Below are 21416 nucleotides of genomic sequence, written 5' to 3' on the forward strand. Positions count from 1 at the left end.
ATAAATTATAAAAAAATTTAATATTTATCTATATTTATATACAAAATTATGATCCATTAATACAAGGTCGTGTAAATATAAAAATTTATACCAAATATTATATTTTAACTTTTTGCATAATTCAAATTTAATTGATCAAATTACTTAATTATGTGACATTATACTTAAGATTTTGTATATCAAATTTCTTATACAACAATAGCGATGGTGGCAAGGTGGTAGTAGTGGTAATAACAGTGATTACAATGAAGTTGATGATGATTGTTGTGATAATAATTATATAATAATGACATACATGACAATTTTTGTTTGTTTGTTGTCTTTTAATCTAAGTTGTCTATTTTATTCTAATGATTATCATCAATAATTCTCGTTCTTATTTGGCTCTTGCTCTTCCCTCCCTCCCTCCCCCCCTCTCTCTCTCTCTATATATATATATAGAGAGATTAATTATTTGCTTCCCAAATATATTACAATTTTTTTAATAAATTTAATGATGGTATTGTAATTAATTGGATATAGATCATTTTTAAAATAAATTATTTGATTTCATGAAGATATTTTAAATATATATGAAAATTTAAGCATAATTTTCTCAACATACATAATATAAAAATTAATCAAACTTATAACAATTATCATGATGAGAAAAAAAAATAGATATCATATCACACGAGATGTCAAAATAACTCATGAGATATTAACTAAATTAACCAACTTAATTAATTTGTAAATTAATTAAAAAGGTTTTATATTTAATGAAAGAGGTAGTAAAACATTAGACGTGACACTACTTTTTATAAAAATCATTTACTAGCTAAATTGACTGAAGAACAAATCCTCCCAGAAACTGTACAGCAGGAGTATTTAATCCTCTAAATATACAAATGTAAGGATCCCCGTTGTAGATTATACAGCAACAACTTTATGCCAAATGAAATACAAAAAATAGGAGTGCAAGAGAAAAATTGAAAACCATTGCGAAATGCAAGAAGATGTATCATGGCCTAAATCATTGCTATCCTCATTCATTCTAGGATGCCAAAATCAAAAGAAACTGATTATTTGCTCCTAAATAATAAATCCATAGAAAGTCCAACTGTTGATGGCTTGAATGGACGCATGAATTTCCACGATGACGCCATCTGAGGCTCTTCTTTTTTAGTTTTCCTCCCTCTGTAAACTCCTGCAGCAGCAGCATGACTTCTACCAGGTGCGGAAGGTTTTGGATTAAATATCCCTGAAGAAAAGGAAGTGTCAGGGGCGCCAAACGAAACAGGTCCTTTATTCGATGCATCCTGTGGATATCCAACAGCACCATCTTGATGAGGAGGGGGAAATTTCTCACTCTTGCTTTTTGCATTTGCATGGGTCACAACTCTCCACCTCTGAAATTCAGTGATGAACACATGTAATGTTGCTCAAGACAGCATATAAGACATTGTTGAAGTGTAAAGCTCAATTTGCCGTGAATATCATCAGATCAAACAATTTTTTCACAAAGTTCTATGTCCTCAGAGAATAAAAAGATTATCATCAAAAACATATTTTAAATGTCAGGGTAGACATGATCAGAGAATCCAAAGTAAAAATATTGCTAAAGAATCTAGGACTCAACTCTCATGTTCCAGACAGCATTACAATTTATAAATATTTCCAATCGTGCAAATGGCAAGGTTTCATGAAAAATCTATGTCAGCTTTAGTACGTAGATTAAAAAAAAATAAAGGAAACTCAGCTAAAGTGTATCTTAGTCATGAGAGTGTATCTTAGTCCAAGATTAAGATATTCAATTATTCATGAAAATGTATGACATAAGCACGAATTTCGGTTTGAGGAGTAGGAAATTAAAAATAAACACAAGAACTATGCGTCTGACTTACATCTAAGTTTGTTTGGATCTCTGCATTGGCTTCAGGGGCCGGAATGGCCCGACCACGCTCTCTTGTTCTGACTTTTTTTGTACCATCAACTGCACTAGCTTTTCCATTTAGAGCCTTTTGCCTGATGATGAAACGGAAACAATCAATGAGAAACTCTATAAAATCAATCCAGAAATTATTATCAAATACAAGAAAAAAACAAGAGGACCTTCTTGCTTCTTCATCTCTCAGTTTTACATCCAATTCTTTGCTGGGAGGATACTTTGGCAAACTCGATGGTTCACAAGCATGGGGCTCTGTGGTAAAGAACTGTGGATAGCAAACAGATATAAAATGAGTTTACATCTCAAATGCAAGGTTAATACACAGTAATCACTCACTTCACTATTTAGTGCTGCTGAGGCAGTGCCTCGATCATCGGGATCTACTGCAAGAAGAGTTTCAATTAAGGGTAGTGAAGATGGAGCAAAATCCTTGAATGTTTCTGAGATGCAACGTTTATATGGCTGCTGGGGTTTAAAGATGGTAGCATTTGGCAACCTATACTTCCTCCAATATTCCTCAGATGGAGAACCACACAATTTAAATATTTTGTGCAGTTGTTCAACCTAACCCCAAGAAACCCAAAAGTCAATCATGTATCATCATGAAAATACTCATTTCAACAGGGAAGAATAAAGGGATATCAATGCAGATAAAGGGTACAGTACTTATAACATAAATGCCACACAGGGGGTACAGGATTCACACAGAAAGGATACATCAACTAATTACTCTGCACTTTCAGATCATAAACTAAACGGTTCTCATTTTCTGTTGTTTCTCTTTCATCTGTCCGTTTTAATATGGTTTTTGTGTTTTAGTTGATAAACTACATCTGGTCCCATCAAGATGATAGGTTAGTGCCATCAACAAACAAACTAAAAGTTGATGACAAGCCCAACACAAGTCCCTATCTTACCGAATTTGGTTGTTGTCTAAGAGAACATTCTAATAAAATGGCCAGGAAAAAAAGTTAACTACTACATAAGACTGGTACTTGAAATATTTGTAAATAGATTAGAAGCATCACAAAGAGTAGTATCCTAAAAGCTAAAAGTTTATACAACAGCACTTGTAAGCAAGATGAAGAGCAATACCTCTGTTCGGCCAGGCATTATTGGTTTTCCAGCAAGCAGCTCTGCCAAGATGCAACCAGCACTCCAAAGGTCAATACCAACACCATACAATGTAGCCCCAAGAAGCAGCTCAGGGGGACGATACCAAAGGGTCACAACTCTGCTCGTCATTGCCTGTTTTATCTTAGGATCATAAAAAGTTGCCAGTCCAAAATCTGCAATTTTAAGGACTCCTTCATTGTCAATAAGCAGATTGGAACCCTTGATATCACGGTGCAACACGCCTCGACTGTGGCAATGCTCAAGACCAGAGAGTAATTGCTTCATAAAGCATTTAACCTGTCAGAGAATATACTGAGAGACAATCAGCCTTTCAGCACGAGTTTTCCTTTTATTTTGTATTTTGTAATATGAATGATTCTGTCCTCCTCCTAGTCAGTCTGTCAATAATTAAAAAAGCACCACTGCTTCATACAACCCCACCAAGTACTAAATGTGAAAATCTCCATGAATCAAGAAATAAGCCTTTCATGATTTAACATTCAAATTGCAACTGTATGCGATTGTAAACTGTAAAGTCACCCATCATTAAATCTTGCAAACTCTGTTTTCCATTTAAACCAGGGGTAGACTAGAAATTAAAATTATAATGTCTTCATAATAATAACCAAATAATCCACTACCCTTCTCCACATGCACAAAATATTACTACTTGTTGAAACATATATGCAGACTTATTTCCAAAAAAGTAAGATTTCTTTCCATCCGAAAGGAGAGCAAAACTATTCCTAATTAAGTAATAACCTTACTTCATAGACGGACATGATAAAGGAATTTTCAAAACAGTAACAACAAGGTCAAAGGCAATTTAAAAAACACCACGCGAGATGCTCAGGACATCAAAGAATCGTGAAATAGACACAAAATATGCTTAGAATTGTGCAAGGGACCCAACATCGCCTAGAAAGTTCTAGCAGCAAAATTAAAAGCCCAAACTCTAGGAAGAAAGAACTTCTAGTTTAAACCAGATAAGGCAAAAAAATCATGTCATGAAACACACCCAAATTACAAATCCACAACACCCAAGGTTGCAAGTCCAATTACATCTGTCCCACACCCAATTCTTATCACAACAAAATCACATGCAAAATACATTCAACCAGTAGCAGCTTAAAATCGTGGTACCTGAGGTTCAGTGAACTTAACACCTTGGCCAGCAGCAAGCCCTGCAAGATCATGCTCCATATACTCAAACACCAAATAAAGACTGCACGACATTCTAGAAGTAACCAAACCCTCAAGCTTCACAACATTGGGGTGATCAAGCCTCCTCAAAACAAGTATCTCTCTCGCCATGAACTTAACACTCTCCGGCTCCAAATTATCAAATCTCACTTTCTTCAATGCCACAATCTTCCCCGTAACAAGGTCCCTCGCCTTATACACATTACTATACGTCCCTTGCCCAATCTAAACAAACAACAACACACAAAATAAGAGTAATACATAAGATCCATTTTCAATTTTAATTTCTCAATAAAACGAACATTAGGCAAAGCTTCATCAAAGCACCTTAGCGAGTTTCTCGAACGTGTTCGCGCGACGAGGAGTCCAATCGCCGATTGCTTCGCCGGCGACGGCCATCAACCACGACGGCCATCCCTGCTGCGTGACGGCGCACGGATCGAGTCTAGGTTTCCGGCGCTCCGGCGCCGGAAAATCGCCGGTGTGGTGGTTCCTCTCCCTCTCTCGAACCCTAACGACATTATTACCTCCCTCGGCAGCGGCCTCACGCTTCTCTCTCCGGCGACGGCGCTGATCTCCGGCTCCCGCCGGCGTCCCGAGCACGCAACCCATCCGTCACGTGAGGCGGCGTACGGCGGCGGCACAGCACCTAAAACGCATGGAATTGAAAAAGGAAAAAAAAAAAAAAAAAAAAACGGAAATCGCAGACGGTGGTTTATCGAAAACGGTGATGAAGAGTATAAGGCAAGGTTTGCTAAAGAGTGTTTGTGTTGTGTTGTGTTGTGTGATGAAGTAAGAGTGGTGAATAGGGTGCAGGGGAGGGAGGGTTTGATTGTGTGCAACGCAACGCAACGCATGCAGGTTGAATAAACGACAGAGCGCGTTGGGGGAAATAACCGAAATGCCACTGCGTCTGAAAGTCTGAGCTGGTTTTGTCAGTTAAATGGTGGCTGTGGAAGGAAGAGGCAGAAAGTCCAAAACGACACGGCCTGCTGACGTCACGGTTTTTTTGGGACCGAAAAGGTCAAGGCGCTGCCATAAAAGTAAAAGGGGAAGAAATTTTTGCCTTTCTTTTTCGTGGAAATTAAGTTTTTTTACTCTTTTTTAATTCTCATTATTTGACTTTATGGTTGGGACCAGTTATTGCCATCTTTGAATTCATCTAAATTCTTTCAGGAATTTAGGTGCATTGATTTAATGCCCTACTACAACCATGGACGGCCTAGTTAATGCTTTCAATTCAATTCATTTTTTATTTTTTTTCATCTCTAAATTTATGAACTTTATTTATATTATAAATATTTATTTGACCATTTCAAAAATTAATATAATAATATTTTCAAATTTAGAAGAAGAAAAAAAGGGTAATTTCAGAAAAGAAAAAAAAATTGTCAAATTTTCTGACAAATGAAGTTACTTCCACTTCCACCCACCGTGTTCAATGTAATAAATTGTCTTTGCATTCATTGCACCAACACAGAGAGGGAGAGGACATCATTCAAAACTTTTACTACTATTTTTGTGGTTCTAAACTTTTAATATCTAGACATGTGAAATAAAATTGCTTCCCAATTCCCATAGTGATTGGAAATATATTTTATGAATTAGTCCACCATTTTTAAATTTACGAATAAAGAAAATATCACTCAACATTTTCATAAAATAATCTTTTAAAAGGATTGCCATATTCATGTTGACATTTTTGGAGGGACACTGTTAATTTGCTGAACATGAGCCTCCTGAGATATAACTATAAGTCCTTACATGTCACTTTTTGGGTAAACTAATCAATATGCACTTTCTTTTTTACTTCGGTTACTTTTTATAATTATACTTTTAGTAGAATGGAAATCTTAAGGGTAGATGTACAGTGTGTTTGTATCAGCGTCAAAACGTGACTTTTTATATTTTAACCGGAAGAAAAAAATAGTTTTTCCGTAAATTAATAATTAAACGTGGAAAGATGAAGAATTTACGTTTAAAAATGGAAACCAAACACGCACGTAGACTAGAGATGAAATAATTAATTGAATCATAAATATTTACTATATATTAATGATTAAAGGGTGATGTTAATAAATGTCTAAGAATTCATTTACTACTTAAAGATATAATTAATATATCATATTAAATATTACTATTTGTTTAAAGTAAGCATTAAAAGCTTCTTTATAATTTTAATAATATTAGGATAATATAGCTTTTGAAAACCATTTATTGATAACTTCATTGATCGGTAATTCTAGTAAAAAAAATATGACGAACTCACCTTTAATAAGATCTCTCGCTCTAATTATATAACTTTTTTTTAATAAAATTTGATGTCAAAATCTTTCTTAAACACCGAATTTAGTTTTGCTAATATCACTAGCTTATATTCTTAAATTTAATCTCACATGTATCGGTGAAGTATTAGAGTATAAATATAGCAACATTTTTCTTTGGGTACGTTTAATTTCCTTAAAAAGGGTTTAAGTACATTGATGCAATTAGAGGCTTACTTTAATATGACATTAGTTGGGTTGAAAAGGAAAAGTAGTACATCACTACAATTAGCTACTTCACTTAACAGATGCGCCTTTGTTATCGGGTAGAAATGTAGAATTAAGAATGTTAACGTAAAATTATTTGGGTACGTTTTATTTCCTTTTTATTTTTAATTACCAAATTATTTTATTATTTTCAAATATTTGTACAGAAACAGAGAAACTGAAATTATTTATATTTATACTGTAAAAAAATTATATTTATATTATTTATTTACTACTCATAACAATTTTATCCCACTTCAACATTGTTATCTCTTGTGGGAGGGAATTTTTTTACGTAAATATAATTTTGGCTTAATTGCACTTTTGGTCCTCCTAATCTAGTGTAGGAGTAATTTTGGTCCTCATAATTTGAATTGCTTAATTTTGGTTCATAAATTTAAATAATGGACAATTTTAGTCCCACAAACAATTTACCATCCAAAATTTAACAGACATTAATAATGTGAATTTTATGCTAAATAAACATTAATTATATATCATTTAATTTCTTACGTGTCAAATTATTTAATATTCAAATTTTAAATTCAAATAACATTGAAAACAACATGAAAAGAGTATTGATATCAATCGTAGTGAGAATTTTTCACTAAAATAGTTTTTTTTTTAAAATTACCAAAAAAGCACCTGTACCAATTTATTTACCCAAGTAGCACCTTTCACTGTTCACGTTCAGAATTCGGTTTCCGGGGAGACAAATAATGAGCTGTTAATTTTTTATTTTTTTTTGCGTTTTGGATTTGAGCATGGTGTAAAATTGGATCCAGCTCGTTCTCCTTTCAGAACGGCCCGTTCTCCTTGCAGCACTTGTAGAAAGGTCTGTTCTCCTTTTAGAACGGGCCGTTCCGGATGTAAAAATACACACATGACGATGGATCAAAACGGGCCGTTCTGCTTGGACGTTTCAGTTTCAAAATTAACAGACTACGAACGACCCGTTCTGCTTGGAGAAAGGGCCATGCCAGTTGCAACATTAACACGTATAAGAAAGAGAAATATAAAATAAATGAATTTAAAATTTTTAAAATTTGAATAGTAAATAATTTGACACGGAAGAAATTAAATAATATATAATTAATGTTTATTTAGCATAAAATCCATATCATTAATGTCTGTTAAATTTTGGATGATAAATTGCTTGTGGGACTAAAATTGCCCATTATTTGAATTTATGGACCAAAATTAAGCAATTCAAATTATGAGGACCAAAATTGTTCCTACACTAAATTAGGAGGACCAAAAGTATAACTAAGCCTAAAATTTTTTAAAAAAAGAATTACTAAAACAAACTTTTCCACACATTATTTATCAAAGTTGACTCATTTATTGTATAAGGTTAGGATTCGGTCCCTGAAAAATTGAATTATGACCTGCTATAGTGGCTCTCCTGTGTGGTGATGACTGTCGAAATTTGATTCCCGGGTTTACGTTTTTAAAAATATCAATTTAAAGTTTTAAATTTATATATTATTACAATAATAAATAATAATAAGTTAATTATTAATTAAATAAAATAAGATAACTATTATTTAAATAAATAAGTTAATTAATAATTAAATAAAATAAGTTCATTATTAACGAAATAAAATAATAAAATAATTAATTAAATAAAACAAGATAATTACTATTTAAATAAAATAATTTAAATATTAATTAAATAGAATAATTTAATTATTAATTTAATAAAATAAGTTAATTATTAATTAAATAAAAAAGATAATTATTATTTAAATAAAATAAGTCAATTATTATTTAAATAAAATAAGTTAATTATTAATTAAATAAGACAATTTAATTATTAATTAAATAAAATAAGTTAATTATTAATTAAATAAAATAAGATAAATATTATTTAAATAAAATAAGTTAATTATTATTTAAATAAATTTAGTTAATTAATATTTAAATAAAATAAGTTAAATAATTCATTGATGAAGGCATGTTGCATTAAAAATAAAAATTCATAACAATATTACATTAAGACAAAGTGAATTACATAAGGTTTAATCTCCTTAATGTTGCCCAGTTCCATAATAAGGGGACGTCTGTTACGTCCTGGGTTACACTGTGGTGGTTGTTGTTCTGCATGATTTGGATCATCTTCAAGGACTTATTGTTGGAATGCAACTGAGAAACTACTAAGTTCATTAGCAAAATCCAGTTGGTAAAGAGATTGCATGTATTACTGTGTTAAAGATGGAGTTGTAAAATCTATTATAAATAAGTTTGTAAAGAAATCATCTGAAGTTGTTGTAAATGAATGTCTTCTATCAATTATGTTTGTTTGTGGCATCATGTTGTGTGGAAGATTTAATACATGCTAGTGAGTCTCTTTATACGACAACATGGAAGTCGTACTGCTTTCAAATGTGGTGGTAGTCCTTCACATTGGTTTAAAACTTTAAATTTTTATTTTTTAAAAATTTCAATTTTTTAAAAACATAAAATAAAAAAGGCTGCTCAGAATTCGACTCCTCAGGAACCAATTCCGAAAGCCATCACCATACCGGAGAGTCTTTGTTGCAGGTCAGAATTTAGTTTCCTGGGGACCAAATTCTGACCTTGCACAATGAATGAGTTTACTTTGGTAAATAATGTGTGGGACAGTTTATTTTGGTAATTTTTTTAAAAAGAAATTATATTTACGTAAAAAAAAATTGTGGGAGATACGTGATCTCTACAACAAATTAATTATTTATTCTATCTTTTCATCTGATGAATATAATTTTTATTATTTAATGTATTTTAATTCAATAGGTATAATTTATTATTCAATGTGTGTTTTCATCCATTAAATATACAATATTATTAAATAATCACAATTTAAAATCTTTAAAAGGTAAGTTTTAATGATAATAAATTAAGACATTTTCAAAAAAAAAAATCTAAAAATTATATGTGAAAGACAATATAATTAGTTTTAGTATCAAACGAATATGAATCTTAATATACATGATAAGTTCTCAAGTTAAACACTTCATTTATTTAAAACAAATGTTTTAAATATCATATTTAATATGTTTAATGTTTTTATGATATGCTTTGGTTATGTTTCTCAATAGATCGAATAAATAAATGTTTTTTTTGTACTCTTGATGCTTAAAGGAACATAAAATTTATAAAATGTTCTTATGATTATCTATCTATTTCAATTAATGAAACAAAGTATTAAATAATTTTAAATTTTTTTAAAAAATTTGCAAATTTGATTTATATATTAGGAATTGTTACCTTAACGTTCGATTCGTTGAAATTTACTGTATAACACAAGTTTGAGTGAAATAAATTTACTAAAACTTACTCTTGGAGTAAATGATCCCTCATATATATATATATATATATATATATATATATATATATATATATATATATATATATATATATATATATATATATATATATATATATATTAGAGCTGTCAAAATGGGCTTAGCCCGGTGAGCCAACCCGGCCCACCACGGGTTCGAGCCGGGTTGGGCTAAAAAAAATTTGCAAATTTCAATGTGGGCCAATTTTAAACCCGACCCACTAACAACCCGACTCACTCGGGTTCAACCCGTGGTGAGCCGGGCTGACCCACCAGCCCATAAAAAAAAAAAAAAAAAAAACTTCTGCTATTGGGCTGGGCCAAATAAAACTTCATAGACCATCATAGGTTCTCAATTTTATGTATTTTTTCTTCAAATTATGTAATTAGTGTAGGAATTTATTTACTTTTCTCTAGAAAAGCTTATGTGCATACTATTTTTTGCAGGATTAGGCATTAAATTTGATTACATTTTTTTAAATTAGGTGATTTTTTCAAATTAGGTGCGCCAACCCGTTTAGCCCACCAACCCGTGGTGGGCCGGGCCGGGCTCAATTTTTTCCAGCTCACCAATAAACGAGCTGGGTTGGGTTGGCCCACCAAAGGCTCAACCCGTAGTGGGCCGGGCCGGGTCGGGCCAGGTTACCCGTTTTGACAGCTCTAATATATATATATATATAATAAACAAAATACATACTCAAAATACCAATTTCACAAAGTACCAAATTGCACACATAAGAACTTTATAACAAAAAAAATGGAGAAACTTAATTCATGCAATACATCAATCAATCTTTTGTGGGTGTTCATAACCCTCCAATCGCATACAACTTAATCTTAAGAGGTTTAAGGATAACTTTTCTACTTACAATCCTTACATGTACACATGCAAAAACAATTCTCACTTCCCTTTTACCTCGATAAATGATCTTTGCATTGTAAGAACGTGATTCATATATATGAAATCTATTTCTTGTTATTCTCTTACTCTGTCTCCTTTGAAATTCTCTTAAGCATCAAAAGACAAGTCAACTTTTCTAAAGTGTATTTACTTCTGACCCTGTAATTTTTTGTTATGATAGGTTTAAGTTTTTGGGTTGAAATTGTAGAATCCAATTTTTTTTTACTTGATCTAAACCACTCAGGATCGACCCTAGACATCGTCCATAGATGCAACCGCCCTAGACCCATGACTAAAAGGCGAAAAAATTTAATATATATATATATATATATATATATATATATATATATATATATATAGTTGTGAAGTAATTTTTATATTACTTTAAAAATTAATTAGTCTTAAATATGTTTTAATTTCTATAAAATAAACATATTTTAATTTGGTTGTTATTATTTTTTTCTTCTCATCATTCTAAGTAAATATTATTTTTGGTCCATGTAAAGTGAATAAATTTTAATTCTGGTCTCTACAAAATATTTTCTCTAGTTTTCATCTTTCTAAAATATAAATTCATTGTTTTGGTCTTTAATGTTCATTTTAAGATAAATAACATATATTTTAAGAATCTATAATTTTTTTTTAGAGATATGACATGTTGACATGATACGAAAGACAATTATAGTACCACCTAAGATGATCACTTAACAATAAATACATAAGTAATTAAAAATAATTACATAATAATATGAATTAAAAATATAATTTCAAAATTTTAGGGATAAAAACAATATATACACACACACACACACACACACACACACATATATATATATATATATATATATGTGTGTGTGTGTGTGTGTATGTGCATGGAACGACTCAAGTAAGAATGTTTGGTAATATAAGCACATGAGAATAATTAATAACAATTCTTAGATTAAAATAAATGAGTTAAATTAAAAGATATTACTATGTATTGTCATCATCGTAATTTTCTCTATCATTATTGTTCTCGTCTCTATTATTGCAACCACCACCACTTCTAAGTCCATCACATTGTTGTCACATCACTACTATCATTATCATTGTCACAACCACCTCCACTGCATTGTTGTCACAACACCATTGTCATTGCTGCTACCACTGTCAATACTTCCCTCACTACCAACATTGTCACCCCCACTCCCACCGATGTCATCACAATTATTGTCATCATCGTTGTTGCACCATTGCCATTAACAATGGTAGTAGGGGTAATGGTAGTGGTGGCAATGTGGTAGAATTGCAGTGGAAGTGTAGGTGAAGGAGTGAACAACAACAATATAGAAAAATCTATGATGGTGACGATAAATAATAACTTTATAAATCATTTATTTTAATTAAAGGGTTGTTATTGATTATTTCTATGTTCTCATATTAGTTAGGGTTCTCACATAAATTGTTCTATATATATATATATAGACCAAAATCAAATTCTCTCACTTACAGAAACTAAAAATATATTTTAGCCATAAAGTTATTACTTATATACCTATTTTTTTATATTAATTTCTAAATATAAAATTGTGATATGATTATAGATTCTTTTTATTATTAGTTTTTTTTATGTATTATATTCACAAAAGAGAAAAATATGTTTTTATTTTCTATAGAAAATTTCAATTTTAGCTTTAGTCCTTTAAAAATTTTGTCCTATTTTGATTCTTCTACTTTGGAGATGCACCACTTTTGGTCCTCAAAGTTATTTATATAACATCTTATAATAAAAGATAATATAGAAGTAATTTGAATGAAAAATATAATACATTTTTTTAAAAATTTGTTAATACATTATGTTATTTGTTTAATATAATAAAACATATTATTTTTAATTAAATCATGCATGTAATTTTATGTGATGAATGTTTATATTTTTAAAATATTTAGGTATAAAGACTTATTCCTACAAGTCCATTAGTTTGACTGAACTCCATCTTCTCAATTAAGGTATTGAGATAGCTAATTAAATTTTCTAATAAAGGTTAGTTACCAGTAAAATCAATGTAAATTTTATACTAATAACATGATTATAAAAAAAAATCTATATTTATCGCTTTAGAATCCACAAAATGTCGAAATTGATCCAAAACCACTTAGTCCACTAATACTATTGATTTTATCTATTTTTAGTACATTCTTAATTTATTTTAAAAAGTCTAATTAACTAATTAATTCAAGTCAATAAAATAAATCATATATTATTTTGATTTTATTGTATGGAATACAAGATGTCACATGAAAGGTGTAAAATGAGAAAGTGATGGAAAATGGAGTCCCATTTTTTAGGCGACGTACTCCTGTTAGAGTGGACTCAAGAATCAGGAGTCTCATGTGTTGGGCTACCGTACGCATGAGAGTCCAGTCCAAGGGCAAGAAACACGGCCGAAACAACAACTATAACTATAACTCAACTCCATCATTTTTCATTAACGTGCATTACTTAAGTACTCCAAACGATATATTCCTTTCAAATTTCAGTTTTATTTCTTCTTCTATACCTAATATAAATCCCTCAAGTTTTTAAATGGTTGGATATACGTGGTTGTCAGCTCCAGATAATATACGCCCAGAACTAAAGACTATTATTTGGACCTATCTATCATTCGTATAAAAGACTCAAAAATAATATTTAAAAAATGACTTACCTATAATTAGTAGGTGGTATTTGTGAGACCATGCATCATGGTCATGGTAATACCAAATCCATGCTAAATCCAACGTGGAAGTAACTTCATTTTGTCAAAGGATTTGATGGAAAAAACTTCAATTTGAGTTCAAACAATTAATTACGTCCTCCATTGGTCGTAGTCCATCAAATCATTGCACCTAAATTCCTGAAAAAATTTATTTCTTTCGACACCTCTTTTATGGTTCCTAGGAACATCGGTAGATTAACGCAAAGTTGGTTTCTCAATTTTGCTAATAATTTTTTCCCCACCACCTCCAGCATATATTTTTATTTATCTGCCACATTATAATAACTATGATAGTTGTGTTTTCTATATAATTTTGCTGCCATTGAATCATATTCTTGATTTTTATTTTGATAACATGGTTGATTTTTGATGGCATTGAGGTTTACTTGCATAAATGAATCATGTTTTGACCGTTTAATAATGTTTTCATGCCACTTTCATAGCCATTAAGTGGGAAAAAAATGTAAGCCATATTGAGGGCATGTTCTTATTTTAATCGATTTGAACTATTGCAATAATATATTTATTGCTCAGTAAATTTGATTTGAAGGCAACACGTATTGATTTTTCTTATTCGTGTACTCTGGTAATATTCCTTGGAATTTTCAAGGACCAACTAGAACATGGTCGACACAAGTCATTTTCAATGGGAAGTAATTCAATGTTGTCAGCATCATCTCTACAGAAAAATCTACCAAACGTTTTCTTATGCCTAAAAAAAGAAGAAAAAAAACTGATGTGAGCAACGTTAAAATGAACAAGAACAATGCAAACTTCCACCTAAATAATCAATCAGTTTGCCTTTCATCCCTCAACTAACACTTTGATCCACTTCAATCTTGTAACCCTGCTTGGTACACCGTCAAAGCAGTAATTAAATAATTCATCCATGAGGCAGAAACCTTGCCAATAAAGTATATTTAATTTCACATCTTATATAACATTAGGAAATAGTCGAGTACCAAAGTTTCCGAGAAGAAAAGAAGGCAGAGTAAAACAAAAGGACTATACGATATGCCAAGTTGATTTATATGACTCTATATTCAATTAACCCTTTTTGTCTATATGGTTCCATCATATTATGGCGATGTCATCCTAAAACTTGATCATGATCAAATCTCTTTAGACGATATTTCACCCTTGCGGCAACAGCAACCTTTCAAGAGCCACGTTTTCATCACCACCAACAGCTTCCAAAATGCTCCTTACTTGAGCTTCTGGAAATCCCATCTCTACGAGTTTCTGTACCTGTACCAAATTAAAAAGAATTTGCAAGCGTTATAAAATTATCATATATACGTATTGTCATGATTGATTCATTAACAATGGATATAAAAATAAGGTTTAATTACTCATTTAGTTCTTATAATTGTACAAACTTTACCTTTTAGTCTTTACACTTAAATATCATCCATTCTAGAGTGTGTTTAGTAAAACTAACTTGCAAGTTAGCTGATAAGCTAGAAGCTGAAAAATTGAAATTTTGTAAATTGATTGAATTGAAAGTGTTTAGTAAAATTAAATGTTAAGCTAACTGATTAATGTAAAATATAAAAAGATATTTAATTGTTTGAAGTAAAAAAAAGGTTTCAACAAGAAGGTTTTTAGGAATTTTATTAATTTCTTATCTAATTCAAATTTTATTTATCATAAATCTAATTATTTATAAATTAATTTCCCTCAAAAAAAATTATTTATAAATTAAATTTTAATATTTTATAATAAATTGATTCTTATATATTAAACACAAATATCTGTTGTACACGAGAGCATTTTTAAGGGCTTTTCTTCTATGAGAGAATTTTTAGAGATTTTTTTTAACTTTTTATCTAATTTAATTTTTATTTATCATAATTATTTATAAAATTAACTTTTAATATTTTAAAAATAAATTAATAAATAAAAATAATATCATGCTACAATATAAATTATTTATCATAAATCTAAAACATAATTTATATATTACTGTCAAAAAATATAATATATATATATGTATAAAGATATCTACTTATATAAAATTTAAATATTATTTATATATATTTTAGCATAGTATATATTTTTATATATAATTTATTATAAACTTTAATTATATATAATAAATATTTAGCTTGTGTATTGCATAGGTTAAAATACTAGTTAGGATGAAAATGAAAAAAAATAAAATTTAATAGCTTGTAAGTCAGCTTATTTTCATAAGCTATTTTAAGTAACTGAAAATATGTTACAAGCTACAAAAAGAAGCCTGCTTACCCAACAGATTTATTTTAATCAAAATAGCTTATAAGCTAGTCATAAGCTCCTCCAATATCTTGCCAAACACATTTTTAATCCCTATACAAGCACTTTCAGTTTCCTTTTGGTCCCTACCATTAAAGAAAAAAAAGTTCATGTCTTTAATAGTGAATGCTGTGACGTGACATGACGTAGCACTAATGTGTTACACTATGTTTTAATCCCTAACTTGCACTATTTTTATATTTTAGCTCCTATATTTACACAATCTTTACCTTTTAGTCCTTATACTTAAAAATTATTCATTTTAGTCTCAATAGGGGCAATATTCTGTATGTTTTAGTTCCTATCAACACTTCATTTATTCTTCCTCCTTCTCATCTCCCCTGTTTGTTTGCATCTTTCTTCTTTCTCCTTTCTTTTGCCACGCATTGGCACAAAAAGTTGCCACAGGTAGCAATGCATTATAGAAGCATTTTTTGTTTTTAAATTTTTGGTGTTTAGAGAACCTAGAGATAACAGTTACATGGAAATCTACGACAAAGGTTAAACCAAAAAAAAATGCTCATAAAGCAGTGGCATGAATATCCAAACATTTGACGTAGTAAGATTAAAATGATTAATACAATGCAACAAGGGTTTGATGCATCATATACGCAAGCATCTTATGTAGCAAGATTAAATCAATGCAAAAAAAGAAATTGCCGGTGTAAGTAGTGTTAACACAAATTGCTTTTCATAGACTGTATTGTCTTATCTACTTACGTCTAAGCTATGTCTTACCCTATCAAGACTTTCTGATTTAATAAGAATTAGTTTATGGAAGAGAATTTAAAAGAAACAATTCCCAAAATACAAGGAGGAAAAAGAAAGGCAAAATATGTTAATAGGGATTAAAGTATATATAAAAAAAGGTACTCGTATACAGACTAAACTGAGTAGTTTCTATGTGTAGGGTCTAAAAAGGTTAAGATTATGTAAGAATAGGGACAAAATGTGAAGATAGTGAAAGTATAAGAACTACACAGTAAAGCACAACACGTTAGTGTCACGTTAGCAACACATAAGTACCATCTCATCTACCGTTAATGGCATTAACTTTGTTTTAATGGCAGTGACTAAAAAGAAACTAAAAGTACTTGTATAGACTATAGAGACTAAAACAAATGATTTTTAAGTGTAGCGACTAAAAAAAGTAAAGTTGGTGCAACTAAAAGGATCAAATGAGTAATTAAATCTTAAAATAATGGCACAAGTAGCTTAAATTTCACAATTTTGCACTTACCAAATCAAAAGTAGGTATATATTCTTAAACATAAATGGGCATCAATGCAAGTTATTCTTCAAATTCAAAACACAATTTTGGTATAAAATCATAACATGAATAAATCAACAGTTAAGAATGATTATAAAAAAAACTTTTTTTTTTCTTATAAAATTATCATAAAAGCGTCTAACTAACATAATGATATTTAACTAGATCACCATATCATCGTTAAAATTCTTTAGTAAATTAAGTGTTTAACAACAAAATACATAAAATAGATGCCTGAGTAAAATAATAGACTAAACAGTCAATTTATCGAAAACAAATTCATTGTAGTAATAAAAAATGTTCTGTGTGAATATTAAGACAATGTCACATATTGGTCGCCCAATTTAAATACGCTCAATAATGTGCATCCATATTGTAATTAAAAAAAAGGGCAACAAGCTTAGTACCTTATCTTCAATCCCACGAGACGATTCCTTAGCAAAACTCTCTGTCCAGTAGCGAGCAGTGTTAACAAATGTCTGATAGTCTTTCAGATACTGCATTATCCATAGAAACTGGATTATAATGACAGAAGGACTTGAGGAAAAAGGAAAAAAAGCAATATTAACAGAAATTGATCTAGTAAAACCTTGACAAGTATCTGAGAAAAAATATAGTGTTCTTTGCCAGTTTCACACACAAAGGATATGAGAGGAAACATATCACAAGAGTAGAGACTAGAGACTAGAGACACAACTACACAATAGAATGAGTCATACCTGCTGTGCCACCACAGCATCTTGAGGATCATCAGGCTGAGGAGCAGAGAGAAGTGCTTGCACAGAAAGAAGTGCAGTCTTCAGTGTGAGTGCTGGGCTCCACTGGTCCTTCAAGATGTCCAGGCAAATAGCTCCACTCTGGCTGCTGATATTAGGGTGCCTTCAATGTTTAACATACACAATAAAATTCATGCATTAATCAACCAACAGACTATTTTTCCATAGTAATGTTTTAAATGCCACATTTGCAATGCATAAGATATTTCTCATTTTATAGAGGATGAGATAGAAAATAAACTCAAACATCAAAAGCTTCTTCAGAAGCCAGAACTCCTGACACAGCAATTGAAACCCCAAGTTTGCCACAGAACTTGTGACAAACTCAATATTCTCTAAATTTGAGAGAACTCCACCTATGCTATCATAGCTGGTGCAAAGCCTCGGTAAAGGAGGAGGGTTGTATTAGATCCTCGACAGCCAATGTAAAACTCAACAATGTACCTAACATGGATCATTCAAACCAGAAACTTAGCTGAATGACATTGTGTGACCTATTTTGGCAATCTGACCAAGTGGGATAAGACTTTTGTTGAAATAATCATTGAGAGACAGTGAAAGGAGGAGGATAGTAACACAAGATGAAATCCAGAACTCATATCAACCAGTGTTGTTAAATAGCTGCTATAGTGGCACTATAATGCTATTGCATTGTGGAATTCCTTGAATCTCTATTGTGGCCACTATGGTGTCATGTTTGCAGCATGTATCCTACATCCTCTAGTCATCTCTGCTGAGTTTCCAACTATTTGAACTCTTGAGTTAATATTATGTCAATTTTACATATATAATTGATACATATCATATTTTAACTGCTATGCAACTTTAGCTATTTGATATTAGCAGGATTATTGGCTTTCCGCCATGCTAGTTGGATCGGGATCCAAATTGTGAATTGGAAGGTCTATTTTTCAAATCGCAAATCATACTGTATCGTGAATCGTATGCTTCATGATCAATAATAAAACATAATATATACAGCAAATAAAGACAAAAGAAAAAATTCATGATCAATAACTTAAAACACAAGTCTAGAGGCAGTTTAACATAAAGAAACATACCAAAAATCAAAACACACATATATATTAGCTTTTTAAAGTCAAATAGCTAAGAAAGTGACCTAAACCTTCAAAACATACAAAGATCCAAATATAAGAGCCACAATGCCAAAAAGACGGTGGTTGCAGCTAAACAAGCTGCACACAGCAAAAATATACATAACAGGGCAGAAGATCACCAAGCAGCAGCAGAAAAACACACTCAGACACCAAAAGGAGAGGGACCACCATGCTTGCACTTGTAATGACAGAATGAGCAAAGACAGCACAATAAATTACAAAGAAAAGAAGAGAAGAGAGGGTCACTCTATTGTTGGGAAGAACAAAGAACAGGTGAAGAAATGAAAGGAGCCAACAAAAATGAGTGAAAATGTGAAAAGAGAGAGAGTGGGACACCCTAGGTCAGATTGGAGCGGAAAAATTGGCTTTTCCCCTCTCATTTTACCTAATTTTGTTATAAAAATATAAGAAGCAACTTTTAGGGTTTTTTCAGAACTGGGAAGCACATGACGTAAATCACACGATCAATGAGTGGGATTCGATTCATGTGCGATTTGAATGACTATCATCTGTGAGTCAATCACAAAAACGATTTGACGCACGATTTATATCATCAGAGCCATGAATCGTATCTTTTCGCATGTATCATATCATGAATCCTGCGGCACTGATAACAATACTTTCCGCCATTTTCCACAATCCACAATTGATAACACTGATATAAACAGATTTCAAGACAAAAAAAGTGCCACGCTACCATACTCTAGCTATTAAGAGGATTACCGTTTAATGTAGCTACCAAGTCCACAATTCCTGATAAGGAATAGAATACGGAAGATATAATATAGGGAAGAGGGTGATCCCTCTACTTCTTAATTCCTTCCAAGATATATAGAATAAGCGGTAGAGTTAAGAACAAGGATTTACTCAATATAAGGCCCCATTTACTTATGTTTTCATCTCCTGCTTTTATTTTGTATTGTTACTTAATAATTACAAAACCGTCAATTTTTTTCAATTTGCTTCCAGTTTTTGAATATTTGTACAAGAAACAAATAAAACAAAAAAAATAGTTATTTTCGGTGTTTCCTGTACATATCTTTGAAAACAAGAAACAAATTGAAAACAATGAGGCGTTTTTGTAATCAAAAAGTGAAAACAGAAAATGAAAACACAACTAAACATGCCCTAGGCTTCTCTAGTAGGTTAAGAAGAACCTGACATGGCGTCAATAACGAAACCGAAACAGATGGAACCCTAGCACAAGACCTTGGGACAATATTCTATATAATCCATGTATATAAAACAACATGTAGGTTTAGGGAAAACTCGCCTTCCACTCCAAACCCCTACTACATCCTTGTATTACATTATAAGTCACCAATTTCCAAAATAACAAAAGTGTAAGGTGTTTCCACTTTCCGCACCAAACAAAAACCCACACTACCACACTTTCTCCCCTTTTCCATATCCAAAGAGAGTTGCACATAAATAAAATAAATAACGATTTCACAATATCAGCTTCCTTAAGGACTCCACGGCCAATACTCACATCAAATTTAAGCGGCAAAAAAAAAAAAAAAAAAATTCAACACACACATGTTGAGAGAACAGTAAACAACAATTCCCATTCGTACCAGACTTTGGTTTTAAACTGCATCTTGGGGGGTTCAAACGGGTATCCATCTGCAACGGAAATTGACGATTGAAAAAACGCACAAGCGAAACAAAAGTCGAATTGAGAGAAACAAAGAACCCTAGTCAGTGCGATGTGAAAAGGAGAATCGAGGAAGACATTAGAGTACCGGGTAATGTGATGTCAATCTGGAAAATGCCCCCTTCATAGGGCGTTCCGAGAGGACCAGGAATGGTGCCGATCAAGAGGACGAGGTTGTCGCTTTTGGGACTCACTTTGATGCCCGATCCCTCCGCGTCCTTGCTGCATTCCACGAGCTCCTTCTGCACGCGAGCAAAGTCTACCATCTTCAACCTTTCACCTACGCAAAAACCCTAGACGGTGAGTCACAGACGGGGAGAACGCAAAACCTCCTCTTATGTGAACGAGCAGAAGAAGAAGAAGAATAAGGTGTTGCTTTCCTCGCTCACTCACCTCGGTGCTGTACAGAAGAAGCCAGAATAAAGCTTGGGTCGCTTTTTCGCGAGTGAGTTAGTGACTGATGTTGGTTTCGTTTCTTTCTCCCATTTTTTTTCTTCTTCTTTTTTTATTTTCTTTTTTTATTTTTCCTGTTATGGAAACAACCTTTTAATTTCTCTCTGCCGTGCCGGACCGTTGC

At 31.6% G+C, this 21416-nt stretch overlaps 2 protein-coding genes across 2 annotated transcripts; both read right to left on the bottom strand.

Annotated features, from left to right (window-relative positions):
• Positions 1 to 794: 794 nt before the first annotated feature.
• On the bottom strand, positions 795 to 5180 carry LOC109813171 (Protein kinase superfamily protein). Its single transcript, XM_020377308.3, has 7 exons — positions 4574 to 5180; positions 4187 to 4471; positions 3023 to 3340; positions 2264 to 2491; positions 2092 to 2192; positions 1884 to 2004; positions 795 to 1388 (listed from the first exon to the last, which is right to left on the bottom strand). Exons 1-7 carry the CDS (start codon positions 4856 to 4858, stop codon positions 1062 to 1064), a joined length of 1665 nt encoding a protein of 554 aa, XP_020232897.1. The 5' UTR covers positions 4859 to 5180; the 3' UTR covers positions 795 to 1061.
• A 9464-nt stretch (positions 5181 to 14644) lies between these two features.
• On the bottom strand, positions 14645 to 21416 carry UBC27 (ubiquitin-conjugating enzyme 27). Its single transcript, XM_020377311.3, has 6 exons — positions 21233 to 21416; positions 20928 to 21119; positions 20760 to 20808; positions 18008 to 18167; positions 17696 to 17785; positions 14645 to 14989 (listed from the first exon to the last, which is right to left on the bottom strand). The coding sequence occupies exons 2-6, from the start codon at positions 21103 to 21105 to the stop codon at positions 14876 to 14878; spliced, it is 591 nt and encodes a 196-aa protein (XP_020232900.1). The 5' UTR covers positions 21106 to 21119; positions 21233 to 21416; the 3' UTR covers positions 14645 to 14875.

Source organism: Cajanus cajan, chromosome 6 (assembly GCF_000230855.2).
Source record: "Cajanus cajan strain Asha chromosome 6, NIPB_CcT2T_4, whole genome shotgun sequence".
Classification (NCBI taxonomy): Eukaryota; Viridiplantae; Streptophyta; class Magnoliopsida; order Fabales; family Fabaceae; genus Cajanus; species Cajanus cajan.

What these genes read in the sequence shown, in the direction of transcription:
- UBC27 (XM_020377311.3), bottom strand. Translation starts at nt 21,105, where the DNA reads ATGGTAGACTTTGCTCGCGTGCAGAAGGAGCTCGTGGAATGCAGCAAG. An exon ending in GATTGACATCACATTACCCG is followed by an intron (nt 20,809 to 20,927) that starts GTACTCTAATGT and finishes TTTCCGTTGCAG; the next exon opens with ATGGATACCCGTTTGAACCC. An exon ending in CAGTTTAAAACCAAAGTCTG is followed by an intron (nt 18,168 to 20,759) that starts GTACGAATGGGA and finishes TAAACATTGAAG; the next exon opens with GCACCCTAATATCAGCAGCC.
- LOC109813171 (XM_020377308.3), bottom strand. Translation starts at nt 4,858, where the DNA reads ATGGGTTGCGTGCTCGGGACGCCGGCGGGAGCCGGAGATCAGCGCCGT. An exon ending in CGTTCGAGAAACTCGCTAAG is followed by an intron (nt 4,472 to 4,573) that starts GTGCTTTGATGA and finishes TTGTTTGTTTAG; the next exon opens with ATTGGGCAAGGGACGTATAG. An exon ending in AGAGATGAAGAAGCAAGAAG is followed by an intron (nt 2,005 to 2,091) that starts GTCCTCTTGTTT and finishes TTTCATCATCAG; the next exon opens with GCAAAAGGCTCTAAATGGAA.